The 27,550-nt window shown below is 37.2% G+C and overlaps 1 protein-coding gene and 1 long non-coding RNA gene across 11 annotated transcripts in view; one reads left to right on the top strand and one right to left on the bottom strand.

The window, feature by feature from the left end:
• DNAH5 (dynein axonemal heavy chain 5) overlaps nt 1–27,550 on the bottom strand; it is a 316,103-nt gene that overhangs the window by 81,323 nt on the left and 207,230 nt on the right. For all 10 annotated transcript variants that reach the window (XM_082458341.1, XM_082458344.1, XM_082458345.1 and 7 more), the window contains 11 exons: nt 26,622–26,863; nt 23,980–24,156; nt 23,661–23,862; nt 22,242–22,384; nt 21,207–21,341; nt 12,637–12,759; nt 12,231–12,444; nt 10,712–10,935; nt 7,990–8,188; nt 5,659–5,831; nt 655–785 (listed from right to left, as the gene is read on the bottom strand). In XM_082458341.1, the coding sequence (XP_082314467.1) occupies nt 655–785; nt 5,659–5,831; nt 7,990–8,188; nt 10,712–10,935; nt 12,231–12,444; nt 12,637–12,759; nt 21,207–21,341; nt 22,242–22,384; nt 23,661–23,862; nt 23,980–24,156; nt 26,622–26,863 (1,963 nt within the window). The remainder of the gene's footprint in view (nt 1–654; nt 786–5,658; nt 5,832–7,989; nt 8,189–10,711; nt 10,936–12,230; nt 12,445–12,636; nt 12,760–21,206; nt 21,342–22,241; nt 22,385–23,660; nt 23,863–23,979; nt 24,157–26,621; nt 26,864–27,550) is intronic.
• Nucleotides 1–27,550, top strand: part of LOC309659093 — a 357,758-nt gene that overhangs the window by 210,549 nt on the left and 119,659 nt on the right. The window lies entirely within an intron of this gene.

Below are 27,550 nucleotides of genomic sequence, written 5' to 3'. Positions count from 1 at the left end.
CCAGGAAGCCTTTTCTGATCATCCCTTAGACAAGATTAGGAGTCCTTCCCTCATGTTTCAATAGACTCTGGTCTGGTCTGCATTTATTTCCTTATCAGAGAGAGCACCTACGTATCACATCTTATTGAGTGAGTTGCTCAACTGTCCCCATTGAATTGCTGTAAATTCCATGATGACACAGGCCAGGTTTATCTTGCTTACCGTGTATCTCAGCACTGAGTCAGTGCCTGACACACAGTTGGTGTTCAATGAATATTTTTAAATGTATGAATGAGTAAATCAGCATAAACTTTTCATCTGTTTTTCCAGTTTAATAACATTCTTGAAACCTGAATTAACATTTAGTAGGGACAAATTTCTTCTGAAATGCACTAAAAGGAATATACACAACACTCATATCAAGCATAACATGAAAACAGAGAGGCACCTGTTCACTGAAATGAGAGGCTAAAATGTTTCCAAAGTAAATCATTCATGTGACATTTTCATGGTCTATGACAGAGGTTGAAAGGGGAGGATGATAAGTCAACATTCAAGAAGAAAAACGATTATGATTCCCTTATGTATAAGAAAAATGCATTCTTAACTCCAAGTGGCTTCTGAGAACCACTTATCAAAATCCATTTCAGGTTAATTAAAGTGAAAGCGTGTTACCTTGTCAGAATGATCTGGAAGGAAGTGTAGCCAGCAATGAATGAAGCCAACTTGGTCAGGCTCTGCTTTCCCGATCCACCCACCCCGACCAAGAGGGCATTTCCCCGGGGAGTACGAATGACACGTGAGATCTAGAATATGGAACAGAAAAAGCATGTATCATTTAATGTGCAAATATTCCACTTTTTTCCTATTTATTCAACACAGGCATACCTAGGAGATATTGCAGGTTCAGTTCCATACCATCACAATAAAACAAATATTGCAATAAAGCAAGTTTTTGGTTTCCCAGTACACATAAAGTTATGTTTACACTATACTATTAATTTTGCAATAGCATTATGTCTAAAAAACAATGTACATACCTTAACTGAAAAATACTTTATTGCTGAAAAGTGCTAACCATCATCTGAGCCTTCAGTGAGTGATAATCTTTTTTCTGGTAGAGGGTTTGAAGTATTGTGAGAATTACCAAAACATGACACAGTGAAACGAAGTGCGCAAATGTTGGAAAAATGGCACCAATAGACTTGCTTGACACAGGGTAGCCACAAACCTTCAATTTGTAAAAAATTGCATATTTGCTAAGTGCATTAAAGCAAAGGGCAAGAAAATACAGTATGCCTGTATAAGCATTTTGGAAGCTGTACATGTCTTAGGATCAGAATAGAAAGATATACCGGTTGGACTAATGAAGGCATTTCTGAAATATAACAATGTTTAAGAAGTATTGGACAGGGTGGGGAGCGGGGCGTGTGCCTTTAGGAAACTAGGATAGGAGGAGACCAGTAGAGAAAAGTCATCAGACAGCCCAGACTCTGGCTTGCTCTGGGTTTTCAAGGAGAGAAATAAAGGGGACTTTGAGGTTTCCTTTTAGTTTGCCAATCTACTTCAGTAGGATAAGAAGAAGAACAGAAATTTCAAAACAGTGTGTATCCTTGGAATACAGAACACACAGTTAATTAGAGTATCCTCTGCATTTGAAAACTAACATAGTTTAAATAGAAGGCAAGAAAATTTCCAAAATATGGCATAGATGATGGAATTTAAAGAGAAGAAAATAAGCATAAACACTCTCCTTATTATTTGGCAAAGACAGTGATACCTAAGTTATGTACTAAGTGATTATGGGGAGACCAGAAGTCCACTCTATGCCAGTCAGTAGGCCCAGACCATTCCAAGTCATATTTGTGGTAATAAAAGTCCATGATTCTTTGGCTTTATTTGTATTTGATAAACCACTTTCACCATCAGGTCTCCAACCCCACCTAAAGGAGATTCACTGTAGAATTCTCTTGGATGCATTTTTCACCTTATATGATGACTGTCTTTCCCTCCTAACTGCAGTTTGAGCCTGCAGTTTTGCTGTAATGCCAGCTTTTTTCTAAACTAATGATAGAAAGCTATATGGGGGCTGAGAAGGGATCACCTCTCTGTTGCTGGTGGAAGCCTTCTGGCACAACCTGGGCTCTGCATTCTGACAAGGTTTGGTTAAACATCCTTTTTCAGGATTCCCTCCACTGGCAGGGGCTATACCCTATTCCTATCGGGACTACCATTGCTTTCGGATTATATCCCCAAATTTAGTGTGAGCCCTTGGAAACGGAGACCATTTTTTTGTTGTGGCCCTAAGAACCTGGTCCACCAATCCTGGTAAGATTGGTAGGTGATACGCTCTGCTCTTCCAGCCTCCTACTCATCCTCTCCAAGTGATGCTCTCCTAAGTTGCTGTAGGCAGGGGAGGAGTGGTACTGGCAAGAATTCTTAGGATTTTGCCAGTGTCTATTCATATTCTTTCCCTGGTGTTACTTCAAGAGGCATAGATAGATAAGACAGGTAAGAAGCTACTGCAGGCCATCCTAGAATCGCCTGTGTTGTTTCTTGGTTAACTTTTTCAAAATATATAACTTTTTTCATAACCATTTCCTTTAGTTGATGCTGGTGATTATATTAGGGTTTTAAATAATTGTTGTTAATCAAGTATAAGGAACTTTCATCCCAACACCTTTTCCTGCAACTGGGCTTAGGTCTTAAACTAAAATTTTCCATTCCCAGTTTCTAGCACATGAGAAACCCTTAAAATATATTTGACAAATGATCATATACAAACAAATAGAAGACTTTAAAAGCAGACTCAAAAAACTCATCATCTAGTTAAAAACAGAAATTATAAGAGAAAACACAGTCAAGTGAGAACTTCAAATGGGACTATCTTGTCCTATTATCTACAGATTGTAACATAGAGATACTCATTTTTTAAATTTCTTTAGCAAATACTTTAAAACTTAATAATGCCCAACCTGCCTTACAGGTGCTCACATCCTGAGAGACCTATTAATAGAAACATGCAATAATGCCCCATGGTGAATGCTGGGGTGGATAGGAATGATGGCAACTGGAGGAAAGAATGCAAAGGAAACAACACTGCTTGTGAAGGCGAGTCTTAGGTGTGGAGCTGGAATTTGATCTAGATCTTGAACGATAACTAGAAGTTTATGATGCAAAGAAAATGGCACACTGGGCAGGAAGTGGGCTCAATTTTAAGAAGACGGAATGGGATGTACAAAGTCTCAGAATCAGCAAAAGGCCTGAGGTGTCCTCATAGGGATGGGAACTTCAGTACCAGGTATGGAAATATCGGGAAATAAGGTGCAAAGCGTTGTTTAGGGCCATACTGGGGACTTGGTTAAATTCTAAACCTATTTATCAAGCATCACAAGTGTGCCTGTCTCAGCAATACTCCATCCTGTGAATATGAAGGGGAATAAAGTGGGTGCCTGCCCTCACAGAGCTTACAGTCTGGCAGAGAAGACAAATACAAACAGATTAGTTCTATACAACACAACACCTGCTGGGAATGCAGCATTGATGAGGTGCTCTGGAATCAGGATGTGTTTAAGCACAAGCAGTTGATTTTTCTGGATTACACCCTAAGCAGAGCACCACCCACAAGGGGTAGAGTGGTAGGCAAGGACTAGATCATGAAAAACAATACACACCATGATTTGAACTTTAACCAAAGAGGCAAAAGAGATATCGCAGAGATATTCTTGGTTTTAAAAGAAAATTGTTATTTTGATTAAGAAAGGAACTAAGAAACACACTTGGTTTCAGATCACATCCTGTTTTGCTGCAGTTTTCATCTTCAATCCTGTCTCTTGGCTTCTATCATGTCTTATAACTAGGTCACATATTTCAAGGCTCACACCCACATGACAGAGTTTGGATGTAACCGTACACAGAAAGCAAGAGGATAGAAGAGAGGGTTGGCCTAGAAAGCAGTGAGGAATGTAGCATTTTAGCTCAGAAACTCCAATCACGGATTCTTTGGCCAATCCCAGAGCAGGCACACTAGAGGCTGAGAGTGAGGGAAAACACAGTCAAGGACCTGTACTGAGGCACACGTGCCTTGAATGTCATACCCAACGTGAAGAAATGCATCATCTGTGCTGCAAAACCCAGAAAAAAAGACAGCTCTAGGGAACATCCTCAAGCACAAGACTAACATAAATAACCTCATTTCAATTTAAGCTGTTATGGAATCCCAAGCCAATCAGATTTTGTCTCCATAGACACCTAGTCATGAAGTTGCCTTTGATATTATTTATTTAGAAAATGTTATTCTTTTTGTCTTCTTCCTTTTAATCATTAAATATGATAGTATCTCCATTCTTCCTTTTGACTTTTAGTCAACTATAAATTAGGAGCTAATTTCAAAATGTTATTTATATTTGGCTTTGGAAGAACATTTGCGCTCATAATTCAGTAGATATCTCAGATTCTGAGAATTCAGTTTCCAAGCTAAGTGTCCTCATGCTGGGGACATCCAACCCCAGAACACACTCTGTTTTCCTCCTTCTCCCTGACTTAGTCCGGCCTCCTCAACTTTCAGAGGGAGAGTTGACTAAGTAACCTCTAAAACCCTCTCCAGTTCTGAGATTTTGTAATTATTAGAGGTGACAACTTGTGATTATGAGGTTGTTCCTCATGGTTAAGCCTAAGTAATGGGAGACAGACTCAAATTGTCTTCTTTCTAATTAAAAGGATGTAGTCTGAAAAAATAATTGACATCAATAAAGTTAGAATATCAACGACGAATTTTAAATGGCATTATCTCCCACCATCAATAAATTAGGTCATGTACGTTATCAAGTAAATAATATATTTTACTTCTAACCTGTGAGGGTCAGTCATTACAGTGATTGGAAATTGTAACGACTCATATGACAAAGTAGAAAGGCAACTGTACTTTCCTGGTGGATTTCATTGTAACAGAATTTTCATCCCAGCTCAAAATCAACTGTTTATGCACTATTTTTAATTATTATTTCTAATTGTGGTAAAATACACACAACATAAAGTTTACCATCTTAACCATTTTTAAGGGTATAGTCCAGTGTCATTAAGTACATCCACATTGTTGTGCAACCATCACCACCATCCATCTCCAGGACTCTTCATCTTGCAAAAATAAAACTGTACCATTAAACGCTCCTCATTCACCTCCCCTCAGCCCCCAGCAACCACCATTCTTTCTGTCTCTATGAATTGACTACTCTAGGGACCTCATATAAGTGGAATCATACAGTATTTGTGGTTTTGTGACTGGTTTATTTCATTTAGCATAATGTCCTCAAAACTAATGCCCTATTTTTTATAGTTATCCTTTGTATTATGCAAAATATAAGCAGACTTTGTGCCTGTGCTTTGAACTCGGATGTCAACCACATTCATTCTATGTAGTGAAAACACTGAGCTGGAAGCAGGATAGCAACAGTGAATAAAATTATCATATCACACATCTGAAGTACACCTGCTCTGATTTTAAACCTATAGGTGTGACATGTTGCATTCAGTTCAGGAATTAAATTGGAATATAGCATTGGGTTTACTTTTAAACTGAATTTTCTCCTAGAAGAAGAAAATGAAAGAGGAGGGAAAAAATTCTGGTGTAAAGGCAAGTGTCTGTCATTTTGGGGGGTGCTACCGGGCGTGGCCACTGACCTTGACTAAGTGGACCATCGCATCTGCAAAGAACACCAAATCCATGCCAGCGCCACGGATGCTCTCGTTATAGAGCTGCAGGAACATATTCAAACGCTCCTTCAGTTGATCAAAAGATTCAACTGGCTCATAAATTTTGGGCATCTCAGCATCAGCCTCCTCAGACGTTTCACCTGGGGTTGGGGAAGAAAAATCAATTAAGTTTCTTCAAATCACTGGACCTTACCACTTCCTTCAGCCTAAATTAATACACTCATAGCTCTACAATTTAGCACTGAATGATACTGATTTTTATCCAAATGTCAGAGTATGTATTTTTAGAAAAGAAAAGAAAGCAAACAATAGTAAAAGCATTAGCATGTTTGTGATCATATGCAGTCTTAATTCTCAAATGTCTAGAAAAGGTCAATTTCAAATACTGTCATATACATTGAATTTAATTTGAATCCATAATAGACCATTGGCATTTCAAGGATCTTCCCAGAGATATTCACTAATGAAGATTGAAAAAGTAGGGATTTAATGTCGAAATCAGCAAGAGAAATCAAAAATTAAATTATTTTTTAATAAGAATAAAAAGAAAAAGGTCACTGCATTTGCTTAGGAAAATTTTATGAGTCAGAAATTTTAAGTTAGTGGTGAGAATAGAAGTGAATTTGGGGGAATGGAGGTGAAGGGTTGAGAGAAAATAGAAAAAATGATTTCCTAAATATATAAACATTGAGTTATCTCACTGGGAAAAGTATTAAAATCACTAAACTTTTTTAAAAATTAGAAACACATAACATACCAGTTTAATACTTTTCCAACTTTGACTATAAAGCATAATGCCAAAGAAAAAGCTAAATTGGGCATATATAAATTCACTATCAGTTAACATTAGTTGAATATACTGATACAGTAACAACTTAGAAATTCACTGGATACTAGAAGAGTGAGTGGATCTTCCAAATCTATAGTACATAATTACTTTCAATTGACCCTGTCTGAATATAAAGTATATTAACCTTTTTGTGACAAAGCAAGGAAATTGATTTAACATAATTATTAGGATTGGTCCATTTGCAAAGCTCCCACTAATTGAATTTCAATAGTCACTTCCTTATTTCATAAATGCTCATTTCAAGCTTTGACAAACAAAGTGCTTTGAAGTCACAAAAGATTCTGTGCTTCCCTCTAGACTCATTCACCCCGCCCCAAACCAAACTCCCCACCTCCAGCCCCCGCCCCACAATGCTGCAGTTGCGCTTTGCTCCTTGAAAACCGTAATCTAATTACTTATCCTTCTGAATTAGAGGAAATAAAATACATAAATTCTAATTACCTTGTAAATGCTCTTAACCTTTACATGATTTTTGGATGTGTGTGACCTGATTGAAAATAAACTGTATCAGCTTCTTTTTGTGGAAGGATCAGTCCAACTGCATAGCCAGCAATAAATCTCCTTTTGCAATTGTCACTCAGAAACTTAACAGATCACATACATCCTTATCTAATCTAGTAAGGGGCTGCCTGGTCATTTTCAATCATTTAGAAGATATAAATAGCATGTGTTTAAACATGCCTTTTTGAATATGAAAATTAACTTAAAATTCCTCCTCAGTATTAGAAGAGGTTTCTAAATGAAAGAAAAATATTCTACTTAAGCTCAGTTATTTCTGAAGGAAAAAAATAATTGGAGCCCTACCTCTTTTCATAAGAAAAGTAATATATCTCAATTTTTTATGGAACCATAACCACAAAATCTTCCCTCAACATCACCCACCCCTTTCTAATCGTATTCAACGGCCCTCTCAGAGGATGTGAGGTTTTTCTTTTTATTTTCAGCACCTGGAATACTCGAGTAATAATTATCATAGTTTTGCTATGTTTCATCTGGCAGTGAGTACAAGCCACGGACTGCCCAAGCCATCCACAGATAACATTTCACTTATCCCCCACAGTGCCCCTTGACTCATATATTAATATTTCCATTTTTATAAATGAGGAGAATGAGGTTTGAGAAAGTTCAGAGACTTGCCCAGGTAATGTGTGGGAGATCCCTTCCTTAAATCTACCTCTGTGTGACAGCTGTAAGCCTTTAGCACTGTCTTCTGCCATAGTATGCCTCCCAAATCTACCTTAATATCCAAGACTGATGTGCATCAAAATGATTAATCTTTGAACTCCATGAGTACACATTTATCTACTCACTCTGTATTTATTGAGCACCTAATATGTCCCAGGCTTGTCTCAGTAAAGTTTACTAAACAGAAATTCAACATCCCTGAACTGAACTTCTGTCTTCAGATATCCCTTTGGGGAATTTCAAATTCTGCTTCAATAGTTTACCTGTAGCTTCAGGTGCATCCCTCAAGAAATCCACAAAATAAGTGTCAATTCCGCAGTTCACCAAGAGTTTTTTCTCTTCACCAAACTCCTCCTCCACCAAGTTTACTAAAGTCATATCAAACCAGGTCACATCATCAGACACCGTGAAACGATCGGCTATAACACGTTTACACTCATGCTTCCACAGCCTTAACAGTTCCTGTCAAAAGCATCATTAAAATGTGTTATTAATTCCCATTATGCCAGAGTTGGGAATTCAAGTGGACGATATCATAGGGCAGCATCCTTCCTGATTTAAGATGCTACGTTTTAAAAAGTTAAGATTAACACTACTGGTTTCCTTTTAACATGAACAACAGGTTTGGGAGCACATTAGAAACAAAATCCTAGACTAATGGTTTTCATTTGGTGTGTTAGCACCAAAAAAGGACATTTTGGGGTTGTCAGAATGACGTGGGAGACGTTACTGCTATTTGTACAAGGGATACAAGGATATAAAACATGTTTTGCACAGTCTTAGTATACAACAAATTGTCTATGAATATAACTGTCCTATTAAAAAATAAATAAAATAAAATAAGTTAAAATATACTTAACTTCAAGTTGGTCTCATTCAAGTATAGTAAATAGAGAGTAGTGTATATTCATTTTCAGCCTTTAAATTAAAACAAAAGCATTCCTAGACAAAATACTAAATCACTCTGAACAACCAACAAACTAATACTCTACATAAAAGTCTTATGTTTGTGATCAATTAGTCTGTTTGGATAAGACACCTACATTCATGTGGCCAGAGCATAATATAAAAAGTTGCATAAAAACAACTCTCATGTATGCAACTGAGATAATTACAAAGATATATTTACTTAACACAGTGTGAAGGAAATTTATGGCAAAAATCTGGATTATCTGCATAAAGCAATCACCTAGCCTAGATAATCCAGGACCCAAAATTAACTGGAAGTTGAGAGAATTAATTGCTCAATATATCTGTTCCTATAGCAAGGATAACAAATGTTTGTCTAAGCTAATTATTTAATACGAAACACTGGTGGAAATTTCTTACCTTGGTAACATTTTGCAAGTTAGAAGGCTTTTAAGCCATTATATTACTAATGATCAAATGTTCTTTGGTTGCCAGAAAATAAAATTTTAGTAAAATATATTTAATGATTCACTTACGACAAAAGTTCATGACAAACCAATTGCTGGACCTGTTTATGCTGATTTAAAATAAGCACCAAAAAACGGCTACTCAAAAAGTAATTTTGGAAGACTGCATTCCACAACACTATTAATTTGTCAATAACTCTGAGGGAAAAAAATCAAGTTAACATGTTCACTGCTGTTAAAATGACTCCCAATTCTCTGTAACAAGGAGAGTGAGTTTTCCCCAAAATGTCCTCTTGCAGTCAGTCAGTGTGGTTACCTACTTTGTGAGCATCTGAGGCAAAGCTGGGTTTTTTTTAACAGTCCACATTTGACGTGCCTAGTGACAGTTTGGTTGATATCTCAACTTTTTCGGTGCGTTTAAGTGGAGAAATCCCCTAAAACCTATTTGCTTAACTACAACCTCAGTTCCAGAAAAGGATGGCAAAACAGGCTGATGTTGCCTTAGCCTTATGCTTTGGCAAAAAAAGGCATACTGCATTTTTACATACTACATAGTTTACAATTTTACATATTACATACATACTGCATTTTACATACTAGAATTCCCTTTTAGTTCGAAGAGAATTCTTATAATGCTAGGAACTGTTTTATTCGAGTGTATGTACAAATGCTCATTTTTCTGTCAAATGAACTTTCTACTCTTCTGTCTCTTTTCAGTTTTACCAATATATGTATTTCTTTTAGTACATCAAGTTATATGGAAAAGAAAGATCATGGATGATTAATAACAAAATGGTTTCATTCTTCAATTTTGAAAGTTTAATTATAAAGATAATTACTTTTTAAAGTTAAAATGTCAGGTTTATAATATGAAGTTTATAATATGAATAATAGGAAGACTTATATAATAAGATCAACAGGGATCCTTTCCATTATTTAGTATAAGAAAATAATGATGAAAAAAACAAAATCAATTTTTCCTTTTACTCTATTCATTAGAAAATAATTGTATATAATATTTCCTTAAACATAAACCAAATTTAATTGGAATTTTTTTAATTAATTAATTTATTTATCTATTTTTTATTTTTGGCTGCATTGGGTCTTCGTTGCTGCACGCAGGCTTTCTCTAGTTGTGGCGAGCGGGGGCTACTCTTTGCTGTGGTGCGCGGGTTTCTCACTGCGGTGGCTTCTCTTGAGGAGCACGGGCTCTAGGCGCGCGGCGTTCAGTAGTTGCAGCACACAGGCTCAGTAGTTGTGTCTCATGGGCTCTAGAGCGCAGGCTCAGTAGTTGTGGTGCACGGGCTTAGCTGCTCCACGGCATGTGGGATCTTCCCGGACCAGGGCTCGAACCCGTGTCCCCTGCATTGGCAGGCGGATTCTTAACCACTGTGCCACCAGGGAAGTCCTAATTGGAATTTTTAAAGAAAAAAATTTTGGCATACTTTTCCCTTATTTATGTTCGTGAAAAGCAGCAAAGAAAAAAATATCCATGCTAAAACATCCCAAAATATTTTCATGATGCCACTAAAATTTGCATTCCTAAGAATATTTAGAGTTTATAATAAATAACAAAGTTACTTGTTTTACTCTCTTATGTATCACTTACATCTGGTTCCTTGATAACCTCTGAAGTAGTGTTCAACATTCCCTGCCAGATCCTAGAGAGATCTCGAAGGTTAAAAATATAATGGAATTTTGCAGGGGTAGGGAGCATTTTAATCTTAGTCATCTGCCATAGTCGGCGTGTCAGGGGAACCAGTTTCGTCACTGAATCTCTCACTTCTTCTGAGAAGCCCCTTTGGGTACAGTAGTATCCTATCCCAATCACACCTGAAAGGGGAAAAAAGTCATAACATTTTGACTGACAGTTCAAATCACCTAAGTGAAAATGAAAAACATTATAATGCAGAGTACAAATATAATTAAACATTTTAATAGTTAACCACATATTAAAGAAATTTCTATTAATTAATGTTCTTTGGGGTTTTTTTAAACCTACAAAGTAGGTATAGGTTCAAGCAAGTTAGCATTCAAATACTGAAAAGTTGACTAAGAATTACTATTGAAAACCCTAGCTGAACTGATTCAGTATTATTAAATGGGTAACAATGATGAATATATAAAGTTGTCTTAGAAAAAGATAAGTAAAAGGGAGCTTTCATGAATCCTCTAAGATTTCTCCATTCTTTTGTTGCCTTTCCATGCATTATAAAATATTTTCATTTACTTTACAGGTAAAATTTTCCAGGCAAAGAAGAATAATTAAAAGCGATACTAGTCATTCCTTCTAGTCCATTTTACTTCTCCCAAGTTTAGATAATTCCCATGTCATTTGGTTTCCAAACCTTTGCCCACTGCTGTGATTGAAGGCAGATACTGCCGTACTCCACTACCCTAGGGCACTAAGAAGACATTCTAGTCTGTCAGAAATTAATCAGGGTAATCCTAGTTAGTTTTTTCTCAGTTGCAATTTCAGAAATGGTAAATTAGTACCTAACATGAATGCATGCGTAACTTTATACTTTTTCTGAAAAGAGTGATTCCATAATCAGTTTCTAAACTCATTTTCATTTCTCAGTTAAATAATTATGGTTATCGATTGCGCTAGCGTTTCTTGGGTGAATTTATTTCTGAAACACTGCATATGTAATCAATCAGTAATTTATTACAACCCTATAAATTAGTCTGAGGATCAGACTCTGGCTAATCTCCACTCTGTGCAATATTATTTCTTTGGCCAAAATCATTATATGGGTTGGTTAGGTATCAGCTACATAAACTTTTGGTATGGCAATATATCAATGCAGACCTCAAATATGTGTACCCATGAGGAAAGCATCTCATCGTGTCTAAGACCATTTAATGTTTAACCTCCTGGCTGAAGAAGCTAGCGACAGTTTCTTAAAGAAATACATAGGCAGAAAAAATCTACTTAGCACCCAACTCAGTACACACATAATAAAGTAAATCTTTATATAAACAAAATACACTGCTTGAGAGTGATGAAGCTCGTAGACTAAGAAACCACCCAACGCTCTCTCTGTGTTGACCTCTAGGTGGATATATTCTCACTGGAACCCAAGCAGGGATTCTTCCCTCCCAGGCCCCACTGACGTTCACTTTACCGAAGATCTTGTCCACAGAAGCATCAGAGGGCAACGTGCAGTTAAATATAGAGAACTGCCTCTTGAGCCTTTGGGGTATATCACTGCGTCCGCCCCCAGGACGGATCATAGCTGCTAAAAACTGTATGTCCACAACGCTGGTGAACTCCCCAGGCTTCTCTAGGTTATAAAATCCATTCTGGTCCATCAGCTGTCGTACTATCTCATTAGTAACCTAAGAAAGACAACTTTCAGAATTAAAATGTCATTCCTTTATATCCCAGGACCTAAGTCTTTGAGTGTTTCCAAATAATGGACCTTATTGGAATTTAGGAATTGCAAGTTGAAAAAGTAAAAAATATTTACTCATCAAAAAATAAATCAATGAGGAATTAGGCAAATAAAGTGCACAATAGGATCGATATACCTGGTCTCCCCACTCATTGATTACTGGCATATTCACATCATCAATAAAAACAGTCATCTTCTTTCCTGCTGGAGGGCCATATGTTGTGCCCATGCGTTTATCCACATAGCTCTCTATTGTCTTCTGTTAAACAGAAAAGTCAACAGAAACATCTGTAAAAATATCCCCTAAGATATGGTTAATTATTTTAAAAATCCAGGAACCTTTGAAATGATTAAAAATTACTCAGAAAAACCCCAAAATGTCCCTTAATTCTGGAAAGCAGGGCATGAGCTACCTAACTTTTCTTGCATAACGTTTATAACCTTTGAAAATCTGGTTTAATTTAGGAGTAAAGAATATTCTGATCAATGTAAATCTTGAATGGGATGAGACTCTTCTGTTTATTTCTACAGATTTAGTTTTGTCTTATTGTGCCTACGTTGGTGACAATATAATATAACCCTAACCCCCATTATTCAAAGGTCCAGCCCTCCTCAAAGTTTCCTTATAATCATAGACAAAGCTAAACAGGGCTACTGTCCAAGAGGCTTCTCAGGTCTTGCTCTGAGCTCCATGGGCTGCCATAATCTGAAGACTGTTCTCTCTTTGTTGAGAAATCTGCCAACTGGCTTCTGTAGCCTGACACAATCTGCTCTGGGCAGATGCAATCACACTGAATCACTTCTCTTCCCCTTCACAAAGTGGAGGACAGCTCCCCCTCTTTTCTATCCAATACATTCTGAGCTTAGGTGGTACAGGAGGAAACTGCCCTGTGCGCTATAAAAAAATGTCCGAGCAATGTGGAAAGGAATACTAAAACTGACAGAAGGGGTGTTGGAAGGAGTAAGGGGGACATGAGGGAAGAACCCCAGACTATTGACTACAGTATTAACGTTTCCATGGTCATAGAGTGTAGTTTGGAAATCAGTCAGTTGTTCAGAATGTATGTACTAAGCAGAGCCAGCACTGCAAAGAAAACAGAAAGGGCTCACACTTCTCATGCTCCAGAAACTCAGTCTTAAAGACCTCATTTTATTCCCACTGATTCACGATTTAAGTCACGTTAAAGATAATGTATAAATATAAGAGAGAGTGGAGGTGTATGGAGATAAAACGCATTCTCATCCTATCCAAAACAGAGGTTCCTTATTTCATGATGAAGAGCAAACCAGTTAAAATGACATTAATAATCCTTCAAGATACAACTATGAAATAAGGCCAAGATATAAACAAAAAGATATATACATCTGTCCTTGAAAATTTCCCCAGTTTGGTAATTTCAAATTGTAATTTTCTGTCATCATTTTAACGAACAATAGCAAAAGATGTGAACATTTTTCACCATTTTAAAATAGAAAGATATATAAACATATCACACAAATTTCCCATGACAACAGTACAATGGCAAGAAGAATTTCATATTCCCCTGACACAAAAGAAAACTGTTTAAAGTAATGTACTAGGCTAAATTTAGCTCTCCTCAATGAATTTAAATGGATAAAGCAATTAATAATCTCTTGACAACTCCCTATGGCAAACTAGAGCCTTCCAGATATTCCCTCGTCCGTTAATGAGAACTCATAGGCACATGAAGATTTTATGTCTTGGGGGGCCTTCTCAGAGCTGAAAGCCATAGGTGGAACAGATGAAATAATATGGAGCAATAGCCACATACCTGCACTTTCTTCCCCTTCATTATGACCCTAATTTCTTTGAAATAGCAGGAAATTACTAGAAGGAATTCATTTTAATATATAAAATTATTACTTTTCTATATATATAAAATTAAAAAGCTAAGTTGATAAAAACAAAAACAAAGGAGGGAGAAAAATTAAATAGCTTGTGAACCTAGAAGCTGAGACTTCTTCCTGTGTTTAGAACTGCTGCCCATTAAATAGTTGCCGAATGAACTGGGGAGTTTGATAAGATCTCCCGAAAGCCCGAAACACAGTAACTTCATGTTCTACTCCATCATAGATCTATGTGTTTGGGAATATTTAGGAAAGCCGTATACTTGGACTAGTGTCTCCAACTGGACTTCCCCACTTAGATTATCCATGGCATCACAAAATCAACATATCCAAGCGCAGATGTCTCTGCCTCATCACAAAATCTGCACCCACCCCAGGTGCTCATCTCAGGGATTAGCACCAACTACCTAAGTCTCAACCAAACATTTTCACATCCAACATCGATAAGTTCTACTGCAATTTAAATACTGCTTTTTAATGTACCTCATCCTCTCTGAAAAATGATATGCCCTTGATCCGTTATTTGTCTTTCTCATATGGATTAATGTCACAGCCTTTTAAATTGCCCTCCCTGCTTCCAGTCAGGCCTGGAAACTTCTTTATACGTCATATACAATGTCTATATTGTGTGATTTACAATTTTGTCTAGACTCTTCTGTCTCCCCAAAGAAATCAGTTTAAAGAATAATTTATCATCTTTGTAGTATTCTGCCACCCACCTTCTCCCTGGTCTCCTTGATCTACTGTCCCACCTCATCCATCTTTTTGGTGATATAAACCATAGTCCAGTTAATAAAACCAAATAGGTATATTCATTGATTCGATTATTGTCTGTCTCTCCCACTACAATGCAAGGGAGGCAGGCACCTTGTTTATCTTGTTCACCACTGCCTCCTCAGTGTCTAGAAAGGTGTCTGGTACAATATATTTATCAGTAAATATTTGATACATAGATCAATAAAGACAAGAAACTTGGGAGTCATCTTTAACTTTTTTCTCTCTCTCCTATCCCTCTCCTCCAACAATATCCACTCAACCAAAAACGAGTCCTGTCTGGTCTGCTTCTCAACCACAATTTGAACGCATCCTTGTGCCCTTTCCATATCTTGGTCCAGGTCAAGCTCTCTCTGGAGGAATTACTGTAACCGCCTCCTTTCAGGTCTCACTGAGCACAGCCCTCTCTCTTCCACCTGCAGCCAGAATGAACTTGCTGAGTGGTGACGCAGTCCTGCTCAGTATTCCAGCGGTTCCTCATCAGTGACCTACAAGGAACACCAGAATGCTCCCTGCTCACCCTTCAGTCTCATTTCTAAACATTCCTTTTCAGGCTCTTGGTTCCGGCCCATCACGGTCTTCATTCATTCATCGTCAGTTAACAATAAAACAATAACATGATGCTCCTCTCAGACTGATTTACAGTGTTCATTGAGAGATCCTTATTTACATATTCCTAAAGTAGCCATTTCTGAGCCAAAAAATCTCTCAGCATTAGTATCACCCAAACACAATTTGTGAAATATTGACTTAGATGAATGACCTTCCATAAAAGTCACTTCCCTCAACCCGGCTTATTGGTAAAGAGTTGAAATCTCTAGCAAGGGCCTGGACTAAGGGAAGTTTATGCTGTGCTCTGAGAATAGACAATGACTTGACTCTGAAATAGCAGAATGGTAGTCAGCATGACATCATCTGAAGCAACCTATGGCACCTAAACAAGTTTCTGACCTCATTGTCTGTCTAGCTCACACATACATGGGATACTAGAGTGAACCCCAGTTGTGACAGTGACATTTTAGACATAAAAAACAGATGGGTTAGTCATCCAGATAGACTTAGGAATGGGGTTGAGGAAAGCCATTCTACGTTACTCTTCTCCATTCCAAATGAAAAGCTCTAAAACTAGGGCAATTCAATTTTCTGAATTAGTTTCTTAATAGACAATCCAGCCTCTGTAATCCCTAAAATATTAACATTATATAAATATTAAATTCCCCCAAGTAACGGTCAACTCTTTCATTACATTTATTCCTGTAATTCCCTAACAAAATGAATCCCCTCCTCCTCTGGGCTCCAGGGTACTTAGATTACTCCATAAGTAGCCCTTATCACATCAGCTATACTTGGTTGTGCACATGTCTGTTTCCCCAGCCAGGGGGAGGAACATGTACAGTTGAGGAGGTTGTGCACTGCCCAGTTCTTGGGTTCACTATTCACATTATTTTCTCTGTGAATGGGACATAGCACAAAATCTGCCTTATGCAATAGCTCTGACGGGGTTTAAAGTTAGAAAAAAGGGGTTAAACTGCTACTTCCCCCACTTATTAGCTTTATGACTTATAAGTCATTTTAAACCACATAAGTCACTGAACCACAGCTCAAAAGTGGGAATGTATATAGAGATCCATAAATCATGTATATGTATGTGTGTGTATACACACGACAGAATATTATCCATAAATGATATAATACATGTGAAGGCACTTAGTGAACTTAATGCATTATAAAAATGAAAGATGTGTTTTATTATATAGGTATCTCTATATATCAGCACTTAAACCATTTTTCATACATATTACATCCAATCAAATTGAAATATAAAATATACTTAAGTTTAGGCTTCCATGTATCTGCTATTTAGCTAAAAGATAAAAATGGAGAGCTTATGCTTTTTATTAAGAAATCTACTATCTAAAGAGTATCTTTCCATTTTATTGTAACTCATCAAAACCAAATGAAAACAGGCTTATATTAGTAAAGTTTAAAATTCTCAATAGCATATTATAAAAAGTAAAATTATATGAAAAATAACATGAAAAGATAATAATATGTAACTAAAAGCTAAAAATAAAACAAATGCACTGTGATAAATCAGCCATTTGAATATTAATAGGAATAAAGAAAAGCCATTGGAAAGATCAGATGGTTGAACTGGAAAAGCACAGCGGAAGACATGGGAACTTGGTTTCTCACCCAGGTTCTGCCACCAACTAACTATCTGGGAACTCAAATGAGTACTTCAATCTTCCTCAACCTGAGTGTGTTAATATTAACAGTGAAACCTGACGTTTTTAGAGAGCTTTTTACCATAAAAAAACACTTTCATGTATTATATCTTCAGAGTCTCCTCTGGAAACTGGTCTTCACACTATACTCTGAAGCATAGAAAGGATTTTCTTCAATCACAAGGGCCCCTACAGGAAGCAAGAAGGAGGTTGGAAGGGATTTCAGGAGGCCAGCTCCAATTCCATCAAAGCAAATCCCTTGTTACCTGTTTGACAGATTAGTCGTCTACATAAGATTTCATTAGGAAAAGTGGTTCTGAGTCTAGGAAAAAATGTGGAATTTCCTTCCAAGCTCTACAATTGTCATTTTTAAAAAACAAAACCTATTGCTACACAAGCATTTGTAAGATGGTTGTTGCATTCAAAATACTTCGAGATTATTTTTAGAACAGAGAAATCTTTTCAGAAATTCTCTTAAGAAATTTTCTTTTTCGTCTTATTTTCTGTATTGTTTACATTTTTAAAGGTATGTGTGAATTATTTCAAAAATAAAAAAATTAAAACAATATTTGTTTTGAAAAAAGAAATCATCTCTCTTAAAAGACTGACTGAAATTTCCTCAGCCAAAAAGAGGGTGACCATATAATTTTGGTCCAAACTTCATACTTTGGATAGTAACAAGGATGCTATTCATTATTCACCTGAGACAACAGAAGTTAACTGGACAGTCCCAGGCAAAGAGGGACATAGAGTCTGTCCTCCTGCTGATAAAAGATGTGAAAGTGACACCACGGTAAAAACAAAGGAAGTTCAGATGAAAACAACCTGTCAAGTTACAGACGTGTGTCCTTGACACATGTGCCATCATGGCAACACGGGAGGGATGGACGGTATCTATTTTCTCATCTACAATTTCAGTTTGGTTTGGAGCCAAATAAATGGGACACACAGAGACAAATGCTCAGCTCCATCAGCCCTTGTTTAGCATGAACGGCTGAAAATTATAGTGAGAAAGTTAATTACAGCAGTTTGGCTAATTGAAAGTTTTCTAAAACTAATGAGTCTAGCTTAATTGAAAGCCCTGATGCTTAGCAGTCAAAACAGGCACTAAACAGACCAGATGATCCTGTGATGCGTCTGAACAGAAAAAGAAATAGTGACGTGTTGAGACCACCTTCTTACTGAAGGACAGGAAGGATTTGCGTTAAACATCAATAGTTGTGAATCAGATAATGGAACCCTAAAGAATACAGATGTTTATGTTTTGAAAACCTGTTTTTTTTCTTCTTCTTCTAATTTATTATACTTCGATACGGTACTGTTTCTAGAAATTTATTACATGGTTTATGAATTTGTATATTAATAAACAGGATGTTTTCTAGATTACGTGTGCCTTTTTCTAGGAAATTAATAAGTAGTTCATGCTATAGAGACATAAAGCACAGGTCTTTACCACCTGAGAGGGGTAAATATCACCAAGAGTTACTAGCAAAAATATGTGACAACTCCTTGCCATATACTAAAGAATTTGGCTAGCCTTTGTCCCTGGTTCCTAGGAGGGAGCCTTGGAATTTCCCACATAATAAGAACGTCTTTGTTATTCATTGTGGGCCCCTCAGACCACTCATGCCAGAAAGACCAAACTATGATTAGAGTGTTAGGGCTTTAAACCACGTGATACCAGCTGACTTCCCAGGGGGAAGGGGTTTGGAGACTGACTTCAATCACATGGCCAACCAATCATGCCAATGTAATAAAACTTCAGTAAAAACTCTGGACATTGAGGCTCAGGTGAGCTTCCTGGTTGCTGATATACACAGATGTGCCGGGAGAGTAGTACATCCTGAGGACAAAGAAGGTTCACATTCGGGACCCTCCCAGACCTTGTCCTATGCATCTTCTTTTGGCTGATCCCAATTCATATCTTTTATAATAAAACCATAATCATAAGCATAGCATTTTCCTAAATTCTGTGAGTCATTCTGGTGAATTATCAAAACTGACAGGGTCATAGAAACCTTTCAGTTTGCAGCCAGTTGTTCAAAAGTGTTGGTAGCCTGGGAACCCCTGAGCTTCTGGCTGGTTCTGAAGTGACAGAAGTTTTGTAGGGACTGAGCCCTTCACCTGTGAAGTCTGCACTAACTCCAGGTAGCTGCTGTCAGAATTGCACTGCAGCCCTAAAGATTTAATCCACTCCCAAGAAATGTGAAGAGCTAGATAGCTACCCTACATAATGAAAACAAAAATCACACTTTGACTTAATGCTTAACAATCTGCATCCACAAGTAAGGTTATATTGTAACCTTTAAAGAGATGTTCTCCAAAAGTAAAACAAAGTTTTAAAAATATAAAATAGTATCAAGGGAATGTGTATAATGTTAGCACCTTGCCAGCCTAGGATAATCTAGTGTGCGGTTCCCCAAACACAAAAATACCACTGCTGAGTCACTGCAATTTGGGGTTCACCTTCGATCCAGACCTTCCCAACACAACAGTGTGTAAATGATATTCATTAATGATAGAAGGCTAGCCAGTTTTGGAAATTCCATCGCTAACAGAGGAGCATAATGTTTTGACAGTCTTATTTAGAAACTTAATCAAGGGTCTTAGTTTTTTGGTGCTCTGTAGTCACCAATTACACTAAGTGATTAAAAAGTCATGATTTAGCCTTGTTCTCAAGAATTTTCATTGCTCTTTGATATTTTCATCCCAACAACTAAAGAACAACAAAGTTAATCAAAAATGAAATTCTTTAGATCTGAATTCCCCTAAAAATTTCCCTTCCATTTTCAATTTATTAATGTACCTTTTCCTAACTCTTTTTCATATGTATCTTTTCAAGTGTACCATTTCATACATTTCAATTTATAAAATGTATCTCTTATTAATGTATTAATGTTCTAATAAAGGTATCAGATTATTTGCAAACAATTAAAGCATGGACTGACATTTAAGATTTACTCTCTGGTTTCTTAAATAATTTAGGAACAGGAGAAAAAGAACCAGTTAGCCACTGCAAGCCCTGGTCAATCTTGGCAGTTCCATTGACAAAAGCAATGCAAACTTGAGAGTTGTTCTCTGTTCCTCCTCAATGATATCATAAGCAAAATCTTTAATGTGCTAAGATTCTAAGATTGTATTCCTTGCTGCAATTGATAATAGGAGCCACTGTGGAATGTTAAGTCAGTGAACAACAAGATAAATAGGAACCAGAGATTGGAAAAAGAATAGAAACTAGGATTGAAGAGGATCAGACTTGAAGCAAGACCAGCTTCAAGATTCTTTGATGCTAATACCCTGTTGCGGAATCATGAAGTAGATTATGTAGAGGTGAATAGGGGGAGGGGAGAAAAAGGAAACAACATGAAAAGTATTTCCTTAGATATATTAGCAGCCCTTGACTCAAGAGAGAGACCATCATAGATGACTCCAGTGTGTCTGTCCTAATGACTAGAATAATAGTAACACCCGCAGAAAAGCAGACAGTAGGGAGAAGAAGTAGGTTTAGGTGGGGAATAAATAATATCTCTTTCAATTTTGGATTTTGCATGTTCACAGGCTTTTCTACAGAGATATTCTAAACAGTGTTGAGGCTTTTAACACCATATATAATCTTTTTATTTCTCCATAATTTAAGATTATATGTTATCATCTAACTAGGGGGAGATTCTATTGCAACAGAAAAATAGAGATAATGGAAGACGTATGTAGGGGATTTACTATGGCTGTGAAAGTGCACATGAAGTTCAGTGGGTACAGCAGAACAGCATGAGATTTGAGCCTCCAAAGCTTATCACAAACCTGGGCTGAACTAGAAGCACCAATGAGCCAGTACCTGAAACATCAGTGGGGTGGTTGCAGAAGAAAAGTTCAGACTCTTGATCATGTGGCTTTCAGGATCGTATTTTGACATAAATCCTTTGATTATGACCGTTTTGGCTGTTCCTTGTTCACCAATTAACAGCACAGCCTAAAATAAGAGTTGAGGAAGAAATCCAAGAAATACAATAAAATTATTGTCATGGGCTGAATTGTGTCCCCACAAAATTTATATGTGGAAGCCCTAACCCCCAGTACCGCAGAATGTGACTACGTTTGGAGACAACGTCTTTAAAGGGATGATTACATTAAAAATGAGGCCATTAAGGTGGGCTCTTGTTCAGTCTAACAGGCATCCTTACGAGAAGAGGGAATTTTGACACACAGAAAAACAAGGGATGCACACACAAAGACCATGGGAAGACACAGTGAGAAGACAGCCATCTGCAAGCCAAGGAGAGAGAGAGGGCTATCCAAAAAAACTAAACCCGCCAACACCTTAACCTTGCATTTCAAGCCTCCAGACTGTACAGAAAGAAATGTTCATTGATTAAGCCACCGAGCCTGTGGTATTTTGTTATGGCAGCCACGGCAAAATAATACAATGATCAAAAGAGAAGGATTTCTCTTTAGAAAAACAAGTCAAAATTCACTTTCTCTCAATATATGAAAAATCATTACTTAATTATGAATTAAAGCTATTCAACTCTAATATTGTTACTGAGGAATAATAAAAGAAGTATATTAATTTGGGTAATACTTTTATTTATTCTAAACAGCAACATAAAACATTCTAAAATAAATGCAAGATGCTTCATGTTTTCGTTTTTCTCTTTGTAACATCTTTATTGGAGTATAATTGCTTTACAATGGTGTGTTAGTTTCTGCTATATAACAAAGTGAATCAGCTATATGTATACATATATCCCCTCCCTCTTGTGTCTCCCTCCCACCCTCCCTATCCCACCCTTCTAGGTGGTCACACGATGCTTCATGTTTTCAAGGTACGTTTTTAAATATGTTACTTTTAATAAAAGTGAAAGAGGCATACCTTGCCCTGTTTAGCAATGGTTTTAATTAGGAAGTCAGTTCTCACGTTGTCAACATTTGGCACCAGGATGGAGCCATACTCTGGGGTGACATCAGATGGATACACATATTCCTCAGTACACGTCTTCCAGTGGATCCATTTACCTGAGGTGAACAGAAGACATCTACATCTTCATATTCTTATTAATAACTTAATTCCTAATTATAATGAGCAGACTTCCTTGAATCTCATGAAGCTATCTTCCAAAAACTCCCCACAAAGTAAAATTCATTAAATTCAGACATCTAAGTATTTCAGTATGTGTTCGCTGAGTCAAAATTTCCCAAGAAACTATTCCCAAAGTGGTAATATTAGGAAATAGTAAGAAGTATCTTGGAATTTTCTTTCTAAACATGTAGGTTTTCAATAACAAAAAGTGTGTATAAAAATACAGGACAGGGGACTTCCCTGGTGGCACAGTGGTTAAGAATCCACCTGCCAATGCAGGGGACACAGGTTTCATCCCATGTCCAGGAAGATCCCACGTGCCACAGAGCAACTTAGCCCGTGTGCCACAACTACTGAGCCCACGTGCCACAACTACTGAAGCCCGCGCGCCTAGAGCCCGTGCTCCGCAACAAGAGAAGCCACCGCAATGAGAAGCCCGCGCACCGCAATGAAGAGTAGCCCCCGCTCGCCGCAACTAGAGAAAGCCTGCGCGCAGCAACGAAGACCCAAAGCAGCCAAAAATAAATAAATAAATAAATAATTTATTAAAAAGAAAAATACAGGACAGTGATAGTCGTATGTACCTAAAATCACTTTTTATTACGTACTTCCCTAACTGTAAAACCAGAAATAAAACATCCTAGGATGCCATATATAAATATTACGTATATTTGTACTTCATATATGTGTATATATGTACTTTATATATATGTATGCACATTTAAATAAACTTAAAGTATTGCAATACATGCATAGATACAGATATATAGATATACACACCTATTTCATAAAAATATACCTCATACTTCGTCATTTTTTTATAAGTTGCTGATTATATCGAATGAATGGCTGAAATGGATCTGATTTGGTGATTTTTTAAATTTGTTTGTATTTCATTAAAAGTTCAGTACACGATATATTTAACAAGAAAATGTGCATTTGGAACTCAATTGAAATAAATATTTGAAAAAGAAACAATTGACTCTCTTTCATATACACATAAACATTTCCATTTCAATTTTACAGCCAAGAGTTTTAATTACCATTTAGAAATATAGATGATAGCTAGCTAGCTAGCTAGCTAGCTAGCTAGATGATAGATAGATAGATGATAGATGATAGACAGATGATAGGTAGATAGAGTGTAAATATTAGCCATTTTGGAAAAAACTGGTCCCACGTGTGATGGATGGATAGAAGAGAGGGGCTCACCATCAGATGCGACGTAATAGTCAAACATGGTGTCGTCAGGCCCTGCTAGAGGCGGCAGGTCCAAGGCCAGCCTCTCCTGGGAGCGCAGCCAGCGCTCCATGCGGCGCCGGCCATCCAGTTCCAGCACTGCCCCGACGCTCCACATCAGGGAGAAGACGTAGAGTCTCCCCAGGTGCTCCGGCGTGACCTCCCCGCCTTGCTCCTGAGCACGAGAGAAACTTTTCTTTTACTTATTTAATTCTCAAACCAAGAATATCACAGACTGCACAGTACGGCTCAGCTAAAAGGAGAGAGAGTTCTAGAAAGTTGAGCTATTTACCTTGGAAGGGATCAGGCCTTGAAGCATGTTGATGCTTTGCATGATCACAAAGGCCTCCAGCATCTCCATCTGGTGTTCTAAGTTCTGAATACTGAAGTGATACAGGTCTGGAAACGACTTGGTGTACAGCTGACGAAGAATTTCAGCTTCTTGAGGCGAACGTTTTTTAAGAAAACCCTGTTGGTTTGCAGATGAATGCATTAATTAAATTTATTAGCACACCAGAAAAATGGCCATTTTTGGACAAAAGTTTTCTAAATATGGGTTAACAATAATAATAATAATATCTAATGATTATACTGCACTTCTGATGTACCAGACCTTGATATAAATTCTTTCATGTATTACCTCATTTAATGCTCAAAACAACTCTGTGAGCTAGGAATTGTTATTATCCTTTTACAGATGAGGAAACTAAGGCCCAAGGAGTTTAAGCAACATGCCCAGGATCCCACAGCTGGTAGATGTCAAAATTCAAACCCAGAGTCTGATTCCAACATCCCTACGTTCAGCTACTACACTACAAATAAGCTCAGGTCTTGAAGCCAAGATGGAGGGAAAAGTCTTCGGCTCTTGATTAAAATATGCTAGGAGAAAATGAGGAGGCATATACATGGAAATAACTTAGAAAAAGAAAAAGTAATGAAAGATGAACAAAGGAAATCCATCCCCAGATTTTTCAAAATAGGAAACAAAGATTTATGACAATTTTATTTCTTCTAATTTAATGAATAACCAACGTAGAAAAAATATCAAAGAATACTCAGGAAAATGGGGAATTTAGTCATTTGGAAACCCAATATTAGGAAACTACATGTGATTCGTAACAAAATACCACTTAACACACAATATTTTCTTCAGGTGAGGAAAGTTCCCTTGGCATCAAGAGATCAGGTCATTCTTAGAGATTCTGAACAGAAGCAATAAAATGTTGATTCTCAATCATCCATCATTTCACGGATTCAACATGATCGCACAGCGACAAAAAGGAAACATAGCACTTTCAAGCTGATGGTGCTATGTAATCAGCGTGGCTCACAGAGGCTCGTGGATTCCCATGAACACAACTTCCCCATTGGTCTGCCCTCTAATAGTTCTCTCAGAGCTGCCCTGCCCGAAACACCTCCAGTCTTGTGAGTCTTGCTTCTTGCTAACCATTTGTAAGCAACTTAGCGTTAATGTAAAGGCCTTATTCAGCCTCAACATGGACAGAATATAATAGAAGCTCATTTCATAAATAGCAAACTGTAAATATTCATTAGCTAATAGTGTAAAAGTATTGTTTAAAAGCCTTTGTGAATTTAAAGTATTTGGGGGAAAATCACAAATTCATTTTCACTTGGAGTTTGCCGCATCTGTGGTTACCAAGGCTGAATCCATTGTGGTACTTTTTTAAAAAAAAATTTTTTTAAACAATAACTCCTGCACCTTCCTCCTCAGAGATTCTAAATTGATAGATTGAGGTGTGACACAGTCATCTGTATTTTAAAGAACTGTCATTGGTGATTATTCTTGCAAAGCCAGGGTTGAGAACTCTTGCTCTGTATTCTTCATAAAGGATGGATAATTTAACTGTGAAATCTGAAATCTTCAGAAGCATTTTTAGTGACATATCCAACTGTACTTCAGTATCATTTTGCTTTATAATCCCCTCCTTCTTCACATCTTCATCTACTTGATTTAAAATATGAATTCATAAGTTTTCAATCAAAATTATCTCCAAAAACCTTATGCAAATGAAAATAATAATTTGACCAACAATGTCAAAAAAGATTTTACAGGTGGCTTGTCTAATAAGCATTCTGCCTTACACTATAATATTTATTTAGTAAAATATCTAAGTATGCAAGGCATTCAATTATAATCTTATAATAATCAACATACTCTAACATACATTGGTAGTAATAAAATAATATACCTTATCATGAATTGAAAAGATATTATCTGAAATATTATTTTCAAGTGCAAACTTAAAACTAACGTTATGACTATTGAATCTCATAAAAATTCTTTATGTGAATTTTAATAAATTGTCTTCTTCGAGTTAATATTCTAAGACAGTTGCTCCCAAATTTTATGTGAATGAGTACCTTTTTAAAATATCATGAATCCCCAAAGTGATACAATTAAATTTTCCTTATTCACTGACAGTTTGGTGGGATTATTTTTTTTTAATATTTATTTATTTATTTGGCTGCGCTGGGTCTTAGTTGTGGCATGCAGGCTCTTAGTTGTGGCATGCGGGCTCTTAGTTGGGGCATATGGGATCTAGTTCCCTGACCAGGGATCAAACCCGGGCCCCCTGAATTGAGAGCTCAGAGTCTTAACCACTGGACCACCAGAGAAGTCCCTAGTGGGATTATTGATTCACCTAGGCCTTGCAATTATTCCCCAGCCCACAGGGTGTAATTCACAGGTCGAAAATTATTAGAACTGAAGAACCCTGAGCACTGAAGAAACCTGCAAGGGACAACCTGGGCTGAAGGTCCCAGAGCATTCAAGCATCTGCCACAAACATCAGCATTAAAATGCAATTACACCAACAGGTCTGCAGAAAAATCAGCACACACTCTAAAAGAATGCTAAAGGATCTGTTTCCCTCTTTAATTATACCAAAAAAAAAAAAAAGATTCCAATCATACCTCAAGAATAGGACTCCAACCAAGGACAGAAGAACTCATGAAAACCATCCCATTTCTTGAGACAGTAGCAGGCGAAGCATTGTCAATGTTATGAGGTTCGAAAACAATCTTGCAGTTTGGAGCCATGGGAATCCGATCACCATTGGCAAGGGTTAGAGTTTTGTTATCGTCCAAAACGGAATTCAGATTTTCAATCCAGATGGCATCTACTGGCCCGTCAAGAACTATCCAGATATGCTCCCCTAGAACATCCCACCAAGGGCAGGGAGAAAAGCAAACATACACATATACGCATATATACATAACTACTATGCTTGAAGAAGTAGTATAATTTGATGTAATTTTCATTAATTTTTAAATAAAGCTTTGATCTAAATGATGATCGTATTTTGTCACCTAGGACTCTTCCTGTTCTTTATATAGCAGTTGTTTGAAGCCCATAATCAAGAAAAAGTCATTAGTTCATTGAACAGATATTCCTTGAGCACCTTCTCTGTATCAGCACAGTTCAAGGGATATTGTGATAAAAAAAGACAACATCCTGCCTTCACAGAGGTGACTTTCTAAGGGGTAGACATGACAATCAAACCAATATGCAAAGAAATATATAAGAAAAATTCAGCAGGATAAGAGGGTGAGGCATTTTAGATAAGGTGGTCAATGAGGTATTTCTGGAGGAGAATGAAGTGATGTAAAGATCTAGAGCTAGAATTTTTCAGGCAGTGGGAACAGTAATTGCAAAGGTCCTGAAGTGGGTACAAGCTTGGTGTGATCACGTTCCAGGAACAGCAGGAAGTGGAACCTGGTTAGAAAGAAGAAGGGAAGGGGGAAAGGGATGTGAGTGATGTCAGAAAGGCAGAGCCACGGAACCCATTCTGGTCTGCACACGTTTAGTCTGAGATGTCCAACAGACAGCCCATAGAGCTGCT

Source organism: Balaenoptera physalus (genome assembly GCF_965194825.1).
Source record: "Balaenoptera physalus genome assembly, chromosome: 3".
NCBI classification, from domain to species: domain Eukaryota; kingdom Metazoa; phylum Chordata; class Mammalia; order Artiodactyla; family Balaenopteridae; genus Balaenoptera; species Balaenoptera physalus.
Note: the sequence above shows the minus strand (reverse complement) of the source record. Positions and strands in the feature narration are given on the sequence as shown.